General features: G+C 35.6%; 1 protein-coding gene across 1 annotated transcript in view; it reads left to right on the forward strand.

Annotated features, from left to right (window-relative positions):
- Nucleotides 1–16,598, forward strand: part of UCHL3 (ubiquitin C-terminal hydrolase L3) — a 41,545-nt gene that overhangs the window by 4,001 nt on the left and 20,946 nt on the right. The window contains exons 3-6 of the mRNA XM_005487498.4: nucleotides 6,051–6,179; nucleotides 9,178–9,334; nucleotides 9,673–9,758; nucleotides 10,823–10,870. Of these exons, the coding sequence (XP_005487555.1) occupies nucleotides 6,051–6,179; nucleotides 9,178–9,334; nucleotides 9,673–9,758; nucleotides 10,823–10,870 (420 nt within the window). The remainder of the gene's footprint in view (nucleotides 1–6,050; nucleotides 6,180–9,177; nucleotides 9,335–9,672; nucleotides 9,759–10,822; nucleotides 10,871–16,598) is intronic.

The raw sequence follows: 16,598 nt of genomic DNA on the forward strand, positions 1-16,598 counted from the left end.
CTTTGATCTTTCTTTTTGGGGAGCCTTTGGAGTTTTGAGTTTTTTAAGCCATTAAGGTATTGAGAGTCAGCTGCATAAAGAAAATTATTTTAGGTCATGAAGCCGTTGACAGCTGTGACTTGAAAGTTACAGGGACAAAAATGCTCACAAAGCATAGAACAAATGGCAGAAACTGGATACAGCCCGTCTTTAGCCATTTATGGAGCACCTCTCTTCAGGGTGTCAGGCAAATACAGAGAAGAATTAAGTATCTTGGAAGCAGAACTTAGTCTTCCTGAAAGATCTTTTCATTTCCTGTGCTGTGGAACGCTATCCCACAAGCTTTCCCAAAGAAAAGCTGTAGTGATCAAAGTAATTGAAAATGTGATGTGCACAATTCCTGAAGTGCCTTGGAATGTAGCACTCATAGATGAGGTACTGAGGTGCTGTCTTAGTGTGAAAGGATGTTGGATGTGGAGAAACACAGATGTCCTTCTAAAATGCCTAGCTAAGATTACTACTTTTTTTTTTTCAGGTGAGGGAGTGGTGCTTAACTCGTTTGTGGTAAGCAGAGAGAACAATAGTGGAGATAGTGTACATGCTTGGAAAACAGCCTGTTATTACTCATGTAGCCTCAGAAAGCTGAAGACCAGGATTCAGTCTGTGTCTTTCTGTAAACAAGTATCTCAAAAAGGCTTTCACAGAGCCAGCAAAGAGGGAATGTTGAGCCTGTGATGCTGCATAGCAAAGAATAAGCACAAGGATAGATATGAAGGAATTGTAGGTGACCACTGTGGGAGCACTTTGTGAATGGCTTCTAGTTTAAAATATCCCCAACTATGTAGCCCTCTTACTGATATATATATTTACTTATTTAAATAGGTAAATATGTTGCACAGGGAAAATTGTTACTTGTTTGGGGGTTTAGAGTAGTATTTCTATGAATAGTTGAAAGGTTGTCTTAGCTCAGTCTTCGTATGTTCTTCAGTAATTGAAAGCTATGAAAAACATGTATTTCATTCATCTACTTGTATTTGCCTCTTCTAGTCCTTCTTATGTTCTTTTTTGCTCAGTTTTTTAGTTTTTGTTATGAGGGAACCCTTACTGTCTTGAAGACAAAGGGGAAAACAGGTGACAGTTATACATTATATACGTTATCTCGCTGCACTGAAATGCTTTTACCCACTTTGACATTTTCTTTGCTTAAAGAACCAGCAGAGTCAGTAGAATCCAATGGTTGTTTCAGTAAACTGTAAAAAATGAAATGTGTGTAACAGCTTATTTAGAAGAGTGGATTGATCCAGCTAATTTCTGTTAGGAGTAACTTTTTAGATCATGCAAACAGGTCTGTTTAGTGTTTTTCACAGAATAACACAGTATTCTATTTTGAATCAGTGTCTCAGTATCAGCACTTCAGGACTCTGCTGGAAGCATTTTGAAGCTCTTGCACACTGGTTTTGGAGGAGGCCTGGGTCAGCTGGTTTGTCCAGATTTCTGAGTGCTTTTTTTGCATTGCTGCCTGTGGGATGCCCTGGTTGGATATGTACAGCAATGCCTGGGCATACTGAGTGTTAAGTTTCAAATATGCTTTATGGATATGTGAAAAATATAAACCTTTCATTCTGAAGAACAGCAACACTAACTGTGAATCAGTGTTGCTCTTCTAGACACCATGATGTAATGAACACAACTGGAAGGATAAGAATTTTGTGGATATAAGTTTTCTCACGTTTTTGAAAAAAAATACTTGCAATGGGCTGTATTCTTTGAACTTTATTATGGTGTCCCAAAGTACAGAACCTGAGGATATTAAAGAATTTGTAATAAATATTGATTTTCCCAAAGAAATCTATTATAATGGGTCATCTCTTGTTTGAACAAGATCATACTTGTGGCCATTCTAAGTGAGAAGGAATTGGTAAAGAAGAATAATGCAGCTTATGTAAGTTCCAGCTATCTCTTTGCTCCTGGTGTGCCTTCTCACCTGCTGTACAGAACTAAAGTTTTTACAGCTGCTGCATATGACTGAAATGATGCTGTCTCTAAAATGTACTGAAAAATTACTCCTTCATTTTAATTCCATAAATGTCATGATCAAAGAATGAAGAAATATATCCTTACAATGCTCCAACAGTAAAATACTGTTTGGGTGCTTCCCTTATTTCTAGAAAGGAATTTCACTTCTCAAATAGACTTGGTTTTGTTACATGCTGCTAGAAATTGCGTGTAAAGAATTAAAAGCAAAATATTGTGCAATTGTATTTTTAATATAGATTAATAAGAATTGGATACTTTAAGAAATGAATAATTTTCCCTTTCTTGATGATTATTCAATCAGTTACATTTTACTCAATGTCTTAGTACAACTTAGGGGAAAAATTACCTTCAATTCAATAAAGTGCCAAAAATTCTTGTGCTTTAAGGAAAAAGTTAGAAAATATTGATTGGCTTAATTGGTTTATTTATATGTTGTCCTTCCAGTTTCCTAAAGCCATAGGAACACGTCATTTTTGCAGAGGAAAGTCTTAACTGTGGTTTTATTGTGATATAGAGATGCTTTAATGCATTCAGCAGAAGTACAATAAAATGTAGATGCTGTGGGTGTTTGGTTTATATTTGTGCTTAGAAGAGGATGGCAGTGGTTGGTTCTTCTCACAGAAGCTCTCTTGACGTCTGCATCTGAGAGTCTGGAAATGTTTGTGCATTTCACCAGTCCTATGTTTTCATGGTCCCAACTTTTATATAAATACCACAGTAAGATGTGGAAAAATCCAGGCCTTGAGTATAATGCCTTAGTATTTAAAATGTGACATTGCTGAACTATTTGCAGAAGCTGTCCAACTTCAGTTGCCCTTAAATGTCAAGCTCCTGTTTTGTTTCAGTTTTTGTCCTCACTTGGTTTTTACATGCAAGTGACAGAGTTGAAAAGCACATTGCTGCTTAGACAGTATTTCAATTGTGCATTTACTACATAAGTTTATAATAAATTTCACCCTTACATTGACTTATCCCACTTACCCTTTCTGCATCTCCATAAACCTGGTAGATCTAATCTTCCTACTGGCTCTGGAACTGTTAGCAGAAGTAGGATTTTAAATTCACATTAAAGATAACTGCTCTATGCTTTTAGTTAATAGGCTGAAGAAGTGGTACCAGCGAGTAAAATAGAATAGCTTATACCACATGCTGCGTAGGTAGAGCGCCTAGAAGTGCCTATTGTCATGTTTTTGCTGTTAACCAACATTTAGACATACAGATTTGCAATTTGTGATCATTTAGAATAGAGTGAGCTAGGCTGGAAGGTCTGCTCTGCGGACCAACCATACTCTGTTCAAAACAAGTTGTTCAGCAACCTGTCAAGTTCTGTATTTCTCAAGACACAAACTCCACAGTCTCCTGGACGGTTTGTGCTAGTATTTTACCATGTTTGTTATTTTTAAAATTTATTTTTAAATTCCTTCCTTATGTAGTTCCATTTCCCTGTGTTTCTTCCTGTTGTTTCTCTCTGTTTTACTGTGTGCTGCTGAGATGAGTCTGTCTCGATCTTCTCTGCGCTTTCCCTTAGCTGGTTATAAACAGTAGTAGTCAGGTGAGAAAGAAGGGCCTTCTGGAATACTGGGGCAGAAAGGACAAATTCATAACAAGCACAGATAAGGGTGAGGGGTGTGTAGTTGTATCTAAAGTGGCTTTTTGTCCACTAGCTAGCTGAACCAGTGAAAAACCAAAAAGTGTTTTTCAGCAAGGTCCTTTAAAACAAGAAGAAAAGACACAAGAAAAACTATGGCAACAATCTGTAAAAATAAAGTTGTGAAAAAGTGAATACTAGATACAGATGTGTGGGAGGGATTGTGCTACTGTTGTTCTTCCTGAGATCCTCTAAGACTTCTGTAATATAGCCAAGAATTTTTCTTTTTTTTCTTTTATAAGGTGAAAGCTCAAAGACCTATAAAGTAAGAATTGTCAGCAGTGTGATAAGCAGTGCCTGAGAAAAAGATTCTGATACTCTCTTGTGCAGATCTAGAGAAATATGAAGCTGCTAATTTGTTATCTTGCATACATATTATCAAAGAGAAAGTGAACAGCTGAAAATGAGTGAGCCCTCAAAGAACCATAACTGTTCTTTACAGTAGGTATTTGTAGAGTAAAATTGCTTGGATAATCTCTAAATAATTGGAAAGGAAAACAGCAGAGATCTCTCACCTTTTTAGACAGTGACATTGTCTAAAAAGTGTACTGAACTTCCTGCTGTCCTAAAACAGGAATGACTTTTTCTTCCCATCCAGCCATCAGTTCATCTGTTACCCATCTGTCACTCTCTCTTGCACAGGGACTTAGCCTGCACAGTTTTTTAAATCTATTTAATAATTTTCAGAAGGATATTTCTATCTTTTTTTCCAGGCCTGAGTGAAACCCTCTTAATGCACAGAGATATCTTCTTTGCCTATTTTGAATCTATCCTTAATATTTTATTTTTGGTTTATGATTCTACAGTAGAGTTAGTCTGGTTATGTGTTAAGATCTCTGCTTGTCATACTAAGCCTATGCTCTTGCTTTCTCTGTAGTAGTGACCATCATTTTTCATTGTCACTCTCATAGTTTACTGGAAGGTAAAATTTCTTGGATTGTAAAGTTTGTAGGTGGTATGGTAACATGAATAGTGAAAGATGCCCTGTATCAATAGAGTTTTAGTTCTGTTAAATTCTTAATTCAGGAGTTTGAAGAAACCATTCTTGGGTTTGGTTAGCATTTTGTTGACTTTGGGTTTAAAAGGATTGGTTGTATTTTTGTTGGTTGGTTGGTTGCTTGGTGATTTTTTTTTCCCCAGTGGTGTAGAACAGGACAAGAGACTAAACCACTTATTTGTCCAGTAACTTAATGAGATTCTTTATTATTATCTTTTTCTAGGTGAGTGTCTTTTTTATTTTTGGGCATTTGTACCCTTATTTCATGTAATATTGCAAAATATCAAATGATATTGGAATGGAAAATGGAATTTTTTCAGTTGTGGTACTTATCCTGCAATAAAAATGATAGCTTAATTGCTGGCTTAATAAGAGAAGTACTGGAAGTACTTATTAATTAATATTTTAATGCACCTATACATGTAGTCTCTTCTCTTTTGAACATTTTTTTTTGGCTATTCACAAAGTGGTAATTATCTTCACAATGTAGAAAGTTAGAATAGAGGTTCAAAGTACACTGTCTTCTATTTCATCAGTTACTAAATGCTTAACACTTTCCCCTTTCCTCATGTTCATTCAAAGATCTGTGTATGCCACAGTGTACAATTAGTTTCTTCATATAATTGTGAGGGGTCACTATGTGTACAGTAACAGCAGTCCCTGAATTCAGATAGGTTCTTCCAGTCTGACAATGAAAAGATTTCAAATTGTCTTTGACCATCTCTGTGGTCATTGATTCTGCAGCTGTTGTTGTGGTGCCTAGTTTATTGAGTAGAAGAATATCCCTTTAAAAAGTGAGCATCCAGTCATCAAAATACTACTCCATCATAGTTTGAAGGGATTTTTCTTGTAAAAGCTACACTTACTAAAGTCTATATCTTGTGTGGTTTTGCTCCTAACATCTTTTTACTTGTAGGAGCTCCAATATGAGCCCTGGTGCCCGGTATTCTGAAGTCATGGAGTCAGATAATACCATATGGAGGCAAATAATGCCATAAGTTTGTTCATATGTGCTCTGACTGATGGCTCTGATGATTTCTAGTTAACATAAATATTCAGTAAAAATAGATTCACAAAATCTTCTGTTTTGTGACAGAACACTTTTTAAATGGTTGAAATGCTTTGATGCTTCAGTAAATAGTGCTGGGAGTGTTTCCCCTTCCCTTCTGTAAAGACTATTTAAATACATAAAACATGGGAGCTTGTGTGTTTGTGTGTGATTTATTCAGCCTTATTTATTAAAACTTGTATCTCCTTTATTCTCCTTAAATTTTAGAAAGCATGGGTTGTTTTAATGTATTTCACATTGTGGATACTCTGTTATGCTTCTGAAAAGATAGGTGTTTGAGTGTTCTTGTTTAATATTATGCTTTTATTTTCCTCTTCCAGTTCCTGAAACAGTTGGGTATACATCCTGACTGGCAGTTTGTAGATGTTTATGGTATGGAACCAGAACTGCTTAGCATGGTGCCAAGACCTGTATGTGCAGTACTACTTCTCTTTCCAATAACAGAAAAGGTAAATGTTTATTTAATAATCAGTTAATTGCTTTTGTCATAAGTGAAATGGGAATGAAAGTTTGAATCTTGTACTTTGCTGTCATATTAGAATCAAAATGAGACTCAAGCTTTATTCAAGAGACTTCTTTATTAAAAATAACACAAAAAATGCTTCTTTTGATAACCTTGCGTGTATATTCCCATTCAAATCAGAATGGGAAAAGCTAATGTAGAAGCACAAAGAAACATGCCTCACACTTTTCTATTACAGGCAGTTTAAAGTATTATAATAAGCACTGTGAAATGGCTCAGTTTGCTAATTTTAGCAGAAAGCTCCAACAGCATAAGGAAAATAAGAAATAAGGTGTAGGACAATATGCTACTCCTTTTTGAGTTTTTGTCCTGTTAGACTGACAATCCTTCAGTCTTCAATCCACTTTCAGTTTGGTCATCAGTATTGATGTGGCTTTCACTTCTTGGACAGATGGGATGTACTATTAAGATGAAAGACAATTTCCCCTCCATCTTTCACTATTTTGGACTTTGATTAAATCTTCAGTGTGCTTATTTTGTGTCATCACATGCCTTTACTAGTGTGATTCAATTGATCTTTCAATTTATGACAGTATTACATGATGGTGATAAGGTCAGCCAAAAAGGTTGCAGTGAATCTGTCCACAATTAATTATTTTAATATGTCTCTCCAAAAGAATATGTAGCTTATAAGGACAAATCACTTAGCTATTGATGCTTAACTTGTAAACACATAGTGTTTAAATAGACAGGAGTGACAGGTCAGTCTTGCTACACATTATGTCCTAGTTTTGAGCTTAAACAGACTTTCAACTCACCTGTCCTCAGGAAATGTCCTTTATTGTCACCTTTGAGGCATTGTTTTCTGTGTGCTGTCATTTCTGTCTGGCTGTTTGAGGTACAGGTCTGACTGTCACTTTTCTTTTGACTCCCTGCTTGTGCAAACCTTTTTTTGGATCATGCTATGGGAGCATTATCCCGTAGGAAAGAACCTTGCTCTTGTCCAGAAGGTGTATCTGATTTCATCCTAAAGAAACATATGACAAACAAAACCAGAGAAACAACATTTGCTCTGTTGCATCAATCAGTCAAATCTGAGCACAGCCAAGTGTTCAGCATGTTAATCCTTCTGAAACATCAGGGACACAAATGTTTCTATCACTGTTTGGCCTGGCTGTGTGAACAGTGAATGTTTCATGGGAAGTCCCAGTGTTATGAAGCTTTTGTTGGTCACTGTGAACTCCACAAGATCCTTGAGCATTATTTTGTATTTCTAGAGTAGTTTTTCTCTCCTCAGTCTCCCTTTCAAAGTGGCCTGTAAAATTACACTTTTATTTAATTTATGATTTATTTGTTTCTTGGCTGTGTCTAGAAAGTGCCTATTAGTTTTGCTGCCTCTTTATGAAAGTGCCTATTAGTTTTGCTGACTTTGTAAACACTTTTCTCACTGTCTGTCTGTTCTTCTGTCTGGAAGTTCAGTGGTTCTGTGGTTTCTGTATATCAGTTTCCTAGAACTTGCTTTTAGGGCAAGCTACTCTTGTTAGCATTCAGATAATTTTAGGATTGTTGTACACTTTAAAGGTCAATGCTTTCTTAGTCTGCATAGTATGTTGTAGACAAAGTGAATATTGTGGGTGTTGGCATTGTGGGCCTAATGAATGAATAGATCCAAATGAATCTAAATTTTGGGATATAGCTTACATTAGGAAGAATCTGTTGAGATCTGATCTATCCCTTGCTCAAAATTGTATTTTTGGTATTCTCAGCACTTATATGTTTATTTTTTCTGTGGATTTTATTTTAGTTGGGAAGGAATGAATGGCAGCTGTATTGTTCACTTCTCTAGTCTGAACTTTTTGTCTGATTGAACTCTGTGAAATTTTTATCTCAATTAAGGCTATTTTTTGTTAGCTTGTAGATAAACCAAATTAAAATGGTTTATAATGCTCTTGCCATTAGTTAGCCTATTCAGAACATTGAGGCAACCTATGAAAATGAAATATGGTGCTAGAAGTTTTTTGGTTTTGTTTGTCACTGACAGTACAGACAAGGGAAATTTCTTAGGAGTTTGCAGAAGAGTTCCTTGGTAACATTCTGCATTCTTACTTTACTTTCATCATACTTGTATAAAAAGCCCATCTACTTCAGAATTCTTTTTTTTTGTCTGCAAAAGTACCTAATAAAAGAGGCAAAGGAGGAATCATTAACTGGAACATTTGTGGATTTATTAATTTCTTTTTCTGTCTGAAATTAAAATTTAACAAAAGAAAATAAACAAAAATCACAAACAAATCCAGTCAAAAAACCCCATAACAGAACCCCCCCCCCAAAAGATCCAACAAATCACAGCCAGTGACAAAAAAAAGCACAAAACTGACACACTACTGCACAGTATAACAGGTTTTAGTCACATATGATCATTATAAAGCAAGTATTTTAGATTGTTCAGTCAAAGCAAATTCTCTTTTTGCTACAGAAAATAAAAGTTTACTTTATGAGTACTGCTTCAGAAGGGCATGTTTTGATGCCTTGGATGTTATATAGATCTTCTTTTAAATTCCTGGGAAAAATAAAATGTAACAATGGAATATTTAAAGAATGCTTCATGATGATTAATCACCTGAAATATTATGGCTTTCTTGATAGCACTTTGACACTTCTGTCCTTAAAAAGCCATTAAAGTTGCATTGAAGAGAGATGGTGACATGAGCTCAGATCAAGGAAATACTTTGAAAATTTTTAAAGTTGTTTTGGATTGCACATATTCAAAATGATGTTTCAAGTGTGAAGGCATTGGGTTAAGAAACAGCATAGAGCAGTTCAGGTAAGTTTAATATACTTGTTGGACCACATGTGTTAAACATTTCAAATGGCAGTATTAGTTAGCTGTTGTGTTTTATAAATTGTTTTGTCTTGAATGATGAAGCTATTTGTACTATTTGTTGAATAACTGTAACTATTTGTGTCTTTAACTTTCCTTCTAGTATGAAACCTTCAGAACAGAAGAAGAAGAGAGGATAAAAGCTAAGGGACAAGATGTCAAATCATCAGTGTATTTCATGAAGCAGACCATTAACAATGCTTGTGGGACAATTGGGCTAATTCATGCTATTGCAAACAACAGAGATAAAATGAATTTTGGTAAGAGTTTTTTGGTTTGGTTTTTGTTAGCTTCTCCCTTTTTTTCCTCAACTGTGGGAAGCCATGGAGGGAAGGGTATGTTTGTACTATTTTCTCTGAATATAACCATTCATAAAGGCTGAAGGAGTGCATTTTTACCTATAATTACAAAATTATTATTTTATACTAATTTACGAGCTAAAGCACTTGAAACATTGCAAAGTGCAGTCAGCCTTCTGTGTCTTAAAAATACAGTGCAATTCTATCTTATCTTCAGATCTTTTGTTGGATTCTGTAAGCTGTGAATGAAGTTGGAATTAAAACATGACACTAATTATGTCTTTTTAAATTTTTTTAAGAAACTAATTCTTCACTGAAAAAGTTCCTAGAAGATTCATTATCTATGACTCCTGAAGAGAGGGCCAAATACCTAGAAACTTATGAAGTTAGTATCATGTGTTTTTACTTTTATTTAAAATGGTGTAAGAATTACTTGCATGAGCAGGTACTGTCCTTGGGGGTTGACTCAGTGAAGCAGCTAAACAAATTTGATTTTACAGTGAACTTGTGATCAGACAGTTGCTACAAAGGAAACTCTGCTTTGGTATTTTAGAATATTCCTGCCTGCCCATAGCTCAGTCAGCAGAACGGATTTTATCAATGTTCTCATCCACATTAATTCCCTGGCTTAGTTTAAAATTACTTTGAAATGCATGAGAAATGTGTGCATAATCTTTTCTTTTTATGGGTTCAGGATATAGTTTAATGGTCAATTTAAGCTGATCTGGGGCTATTGCTGAAAGGATAGTCCTTTTGCTGCCTCTTTTAATTTGTGCCTTCTGGTCATATCTCCATGCTTTTAGCAGTTGAGGCACACAAAGAGCTGATTTGGCTGAAATATGATCTCCTTCCCCTACCATGCTAAACCATGAGATGAGCTAGCTGATAATGTGGTTAGCCACATCATTAGTGTTTGAAAGGATGTGGCAGAAACATCTGGCCACTGGTGGATGGAGGACAGTGCTGTTGCTCCTGATGGTAATGAGGGTCCTCTCTCAAAATGAAAATCTTGATGATTTTTAAGTCAGAGTACATAGTGAAGCCCTCAGGAATAGGAGTGTTAACATGTGGCTAAAGGAAGTAGTAACAGAAACAGCAGAGATTTGTGACATTTTCTATGGAAATGTTGGACACAAAATGACTGATTGGAGCTTCTATCTAAATTATTTTTTCTGCTCAAAATGATAGCTAAAAAAAACATTTTCTGTGTGCAAAAGTCCTATTACAAACTCAGGTATTTGACCTGAATTGACTGTTATGAAACTGAAGGAGTGGTCTTCTGAGATCCTTGGAAGCGGAGATTATCTGTTTATTAACTTTCTTATTTATTATAAGCACTGAATAAATATAGTTACATCTATGTAATTGATAAAATGAAGTGCAAGAATGGTTCTTACAACACTGAAAGTCTCTCATTTAATGTCTGATTGAAATATATTTTAATTTTAGGCTATTCGTGTCACTCATGAATCCAGTGCCCATGAAGGTCAGACTGAGGTATCCATTTTTTAAAAAAGTCTTTGTTTATGTCTACTTTGAGTCGAATATAATTGACGTGAAAGCAATCACATGTTAAAGGTTTTCAGTGAAATTGAGTATTGCTTGGTTTTCAGAATTGTGTCATTAGTCCAAAATTAAGTGGCATTGCTGGGGGGGAACCAAACTTGAAGCCTGTGGGCTTTTTGTTTGTTTGTGGGTTTTGGTGGTGGGGTTGTTTGCATTAGGTTTTTTTAGCTCTTATATAACATGAAAGATATTTCTAAGCTTCATTTCAGAGTAAAACAGACAGAAACTTGAGGTTTTAATGTTAGACATTTTTAGGTAAGACTGTAAGATTCATTGTAACCATACAAGTGTATCGAACATTTTATGAGAGTTTGGAAAATTATAATTTAGGAAAAGAATTAGTCCAGTAGTTGGTTTGCAGTTGTGTGTGTGCCGTCTGTATACAATACAAACTCAGATAAATTCTCATTTCTACATACATTTATAAGCATTTATTCCCCAACAGATTGTGTGTGATATGGAAAAAACAGCCTAGTAGCTGACAAAAGAACCCTCAAATAACCATAAACTTGAACATTCAACATTTTTCTGCTTCAGTCATACTAAGTCAGTTTTCCATCTTTCCGGTTCAGATTTCACTATCTGTTTGACAAAAAAAAAAAAAAAAAAAGATTATATTGTTGCTAGCATTGCTTTGTTTGACAAAAAGAGAAACACTTCTGTGTTTGGCTGTGGCTCCAGTGACTCATCCATTCTCTCTTTTTGAAGTGCAGTAGGTAACATTTTCTTTTTTTTTTGTGCAATGTCTTCTATACAATGTAGGAGAAAGCAAATCAATCCTTTCTGCTCCCCCATGCCCTGTCTGGAAATGGAAATGATGAGAATTGGTTTAACTATTTCTGTTATAGATACTCAACTTCCTTTGTAGTGTTTTATTTAAAAAACCACACCACTCTCTCTTTTTATCTCGTTCTCTTAATTAGCCAAGGTTCTATATTTCAAGAAGAAGGATCAGAACAAATTTGTTGTTTTTTCCTTTTCTCAAGTAAGAGACTCAAAAATATGGTCTGTTTTTTTTTTTTTCTCAAATGAATTCATTTCTAGATATTCTTGGCCAACTCAGAAAGAGGGATTATCCCAACAAATTGCTGAAGACTGAATCTTTCCTGAGATCCTTGTGAAAAAGAAACTTGTGTAGTTATTTTGATGTACTGTAAGGTTCATGTAGGGAACGATCTGTCTCTGCTGCCTTCTGGCAGATATTATGGAATGACTGAGAAAGAAAATACAAGGGCTGCTTGTTTTGAGCGTCTTCATGAAGATTCAGGAAGCACCTAAGTGACGATGGAATCTCCTAATAATGGACAGTTAACTTCTTGAACTTCCACTAATTAATTTGTTTCCTGATCGAGATAACCACAATACAAAAGATTAATAATTGCATGGAAAAATGAAGACTTCTTTTCATAATAAAAAATTGCAAGATTGTCTTAGCAGCCATGCCTCAACACAGATACTGAATAGTTAGTTTCCTTGCCAATTATTTATTATTCCATTTTTTCTAACTCTATCTGTAAGTAATTCAATGTGGGTATTCCTTAGACTAGTGAAATAACTTTTTCCTGTCTTTTTGTTTCCAAAGTTGAAATAGTACAAAGACTGAATATATTTTCCAGGATCATTTTTTCAGAATAGTTCTCATCCATCAATCAAGGAGGGAAGAAACAAACAAGTTTTGTTACTGGAACATCAAATTGCCTGGAAATCCTGTCCTACCAGATGGTAGTTAAACAAGGCAGCAAGACCTCCCCATTCATTGGTACCTAAGGACTTGCTTTACTTTAAAGTAAATTTTTTTTAAGTGAAACAACATATGAAACATGAACATGCTGAGAAGTGTAACTGAGAGATAAAGTGAGTTAATCTCTTCTTCCTTCCATGGGTACATTTTAAATGTCACTGTGTACTCTTCATGTAGGGGTTGAAGGGACTGATAAGCAGCATGATCTTGCAGGTGCTGAAGTTACCATATGCAGGTCATATGAGGTTGTTGCCTTGTCCTTTGGGGTAAGTTGAGGATTTTTAGCACCTTTTGGGAAAGAAAGATGAGAATCCTATTCCTCCTGCATATCCATTACTTGTCAGGATTACTTTCCTGAGAATTTAAAGTTCCTTTAAGAGCACTGGAAAGGAAAAAGGTTGCCTTCCTGTGACTGTGGTTTTTGACCTCCACGCACCTCCTCCACTGTCCAAATAGGCAAGGCATGTTCCATAGAAATCTTTCTTTGAGTAAAGTGGTTTATTTAGTTGCTTAGTGATAGTAAGTGCTGTATAGTTAATGCTTTGTGAACAAAAGCACTTTCTAGGTCTCTTACAGATATAAAGATTGAGAAAACATGCAGCCTACTTTTTCTTAGGATGATTAACTTGGCTTGTGTTCTTCATGAGAAAATCCTGCTGTATGGGTGGTTCTGTCCCTTAAATAGGCATTGCATACTACTGTCCACTCACATTTTTAGAAAGTCTGGCTAAAACTTATCTGTGTTAGACAGGGTAGCTTCCAAAAGCGGGATGGATAGCAGTCAACTCCACTGATTTGTTTAGGAAGGAAGGACATTTCCTTGCACCATAAAAAACACACCATCATACGATCAACATAAATTTTCTGGAATCATGAGCTGCAGAAGGTTTAAAAACAGCTCAGAGTACAGACAGGTTCTCTTCTGATAATTCTGTTTGGTAGGTTTGGGGTTTTTTTTCTATGTTCTGATGTTTCAGATATTTGAGGATTCAATCTTTAATACTTGTAAGTAAAGTCTCTATTTGTTGATTGCCCTTGACAGTCTTGCTATGTCTTCACAGACTTTTTTATAATCTCTGTGATAACTTAGTTTTTACAATATGCTTATGCATTTTCTGCTTTTTTCTGTTTCATGTACATAAGTATTTCAAACCTCAAAATAAAGTAAGTCTAGCTAGAGGTAAAAGTCAGAAGTAATAGCATAAAGCAATGCTGTCTTCCTAATATCTCTGTATTTTGTCATCCTGTCTGGTGGTTAGGATTTGTTTCTGTTTTAGTATAATCTGTAATTAGATTTTTTTTCTCCTAAATTTTGTATGTTTTAAAGAGCTCTTCTCAGGGGGAAAATACCCTCACACTAGGAAAGATATTACTTGTAATGGGCTTCTAGATTCCAGATGATGACTGCTAGAATTTACAGTGATCAGTTTGCTTGTGGGACGTATCATTACTGTGGGATCTATTTGGCTGAACATGAGGATGAATTGATAAGCAAGTGGATTGAAGCTGAAAACTATAGAATGTTCTGCCTTGTTGGGTGCTTTAGCAGGCTTCCCAGGTTTGATAGCTGTGATTAATTTGCTTAGTTAAAAAAAAAAACAACCACTTTCCTTAAAAGTCAAAGAGATTTTTTTTTCCTTCAAGGAGATTAAACTTTCAAGAACTGTTAAGCAGTTTTCATTTTGATAATTCATTTCAAGTGTGCTAATTAAAAGGGTTGTAAATTTGTGCTTAATCCTTCAGGCCATGTTTTGGACCAGGTTCTGTTAATACTTCTGGGTTGTGTGGCTCCATGTCTCGCTTTATGGCTACAATAAATAGCTAATGCAGTCTTATGGGAACTTTTTATGGATACTTCTGTGTAAATAATGTAGGTCTGTTTAAAATTACTTTGGTAGCAAGTAGTGAGATCTGGGAATGGTTCCACAGAAGAATTGTCTTGTTGGCTTTAAGGATGGTTTGATTCTGGTTGTCTGTTCAAGTACCATAATGAGGGCAATTAATGTAAGATTCCTGGAACAGTATTTCTGTTGAAGATTATGATGATGAAGCTTACACCTTCTTAAATGACAGGTATTTCATATCCAGAGTTGCCAAAAAAAAATATCTAGGTCTTTACCCTTAAAGCTTCATAGATCCAGTGCACTCTTTTCTGTGTGACAGCTCCTGAATTGCAACTATTGTTGAGAGTAGAATAGGTGCCAGATATTCAAGATTCTCTTTATTCTTCCATGAGTCTTCTGCTGAGCATGCACTTCTATTTACAATATCTAGGATGTCTTAAGATGTGGAAAATAGAACCTGTTTCTTTGCACAACTGTACACACTTTTAAGGTGATCCTTATTTTATTGCTTTTGGCTGAGCCATCTTTGAGTTTTCCCTTTTGTTTTGCATTTGGGGTTTTTTACCTTCTTGTTCTTCTGATGCCTCCTTGAGCAGCTCATAAGCTTTGAAACCCTGTACTGCCACACACCTTAACATTTCTGATACCCTTTCACAAAAACAAAACCACACTCTCCTTTGAAAAACCACAACCCTTCAAAAATATTAAAATGACAGATTGTGGATCTACATTAGCTGTCTAATCAACAGTGATCAATTACAACTAAGTTGTAGCAATATTTGAGGGAGGAAAAGTACCAGTTTATAGCAGTGATCAGGATGAAGTTCATCCTTCCAGTTCATCCTTCTAGACTTCCAGGTCTAGAGTCTTTGCAGAGTAAATAAATTTTGAAATTGGAATCAGGGAAGAAACTTATTTTGTATCCTACCCGTCATTTCCATTAATATTATAAAGTTACTTTATAGCTGCCTGGGAGAGTAGGAGAGGAGGAAATGCAAAGGCACACTTTGTATAGAAATAAGCCAGTAGAAATTGTTTAGCTCAATTAAACAATTACATGTTTCAGGGAAGTTTTTCCAGGTATAAAATAGTACCTGATTCTTGAAATCATTTACCTTTTTAATATGTGAACATAATAATGTGAGTAGAAGATACTTTTGTTCTGCTCTCATATTACTGGCATCTGTATCCAGTAGTTTTGCAACTGTGCTTCATTACAGCTTAATACTGCAGCGTGGAAAATGGCAAACTATGCCACAGAAATCTTTAAAAAATATTAATTGGCCTTTAGGCAAGGAATTAGATCCAGAGAATAATTTGTATTCAATTTCTGCATTTCTCAAGGCTTTGACATGCTTAACTCCTGTTCAAGTGCTATTTTGGTAATGCTATCTGAAGTTTTAGCCAGCTGTGTGTATCTGTGACTGTAAAAATCATTCTAGATTGGCAGGTTTCCTACAGTGTCTTCACGGGCTTCCCAAACAGCTTCCTGAAACAGCTGATCCTGTAGCCTTGTGGGAGCTAATGCTGGCACAGAGGGGTTACAGGCACATCCTGGAAAGACAGGAGGAAGTTTAACAGACTAGACTTAGATCAGCTTTTGTGAATACCAAATACTCCAATAATTGTGCTGTTAAGTGATTGGCAGGCTCTTTGTGTAACATAAGGTATCACCAACTGCTGCCAGTGGCTCTCCATATCACTTTTTGATGTAAAGTAGAAGTGATGGAGTGAACTTTTTGTTATGTTATGTGGTCCTTGTGGCATATGGAACCACTTTTGTGATGGAGGTAGAAGTTATTTTGGACAGGGGAGTTTCAGCAACGTTTATGCATTGCTGCTTAGCAGAATGTGATCTGTGGTCTTTGGGAAGTTTACTTGTTTAAGTGTTACTACAGCATGGCTCAAAATGATGTTTCAATCAAGCAAATAAACACAAGTGATATGGCCACTTGAAATACCTATGCTGGATATTGGTTAGAGAGTAGTAAGAACTGTGTTGGATATTGGCTAGAGAGTAATAAGAGCTTTTGATTTTGTTCACGACCTAAATTCTTAGGAGAAAATTAAGAGC

The sequence above is a fragment of the Zonotrichia albicollis genome, chromosome 2 (genome assembly GCF_047830755.1).
Source record: "Zonotrichia albicollis isolate bZonAlb1 chromosome 2, bZonAlb1.hap1, whole genome shotgun sequence".
Lineage (NCBI taxonomy): Eukaryota > Metazoa > Chordata > Aves > Passeriformes > Passerellidae > Zonotrichia > Zonotrichia albicollis.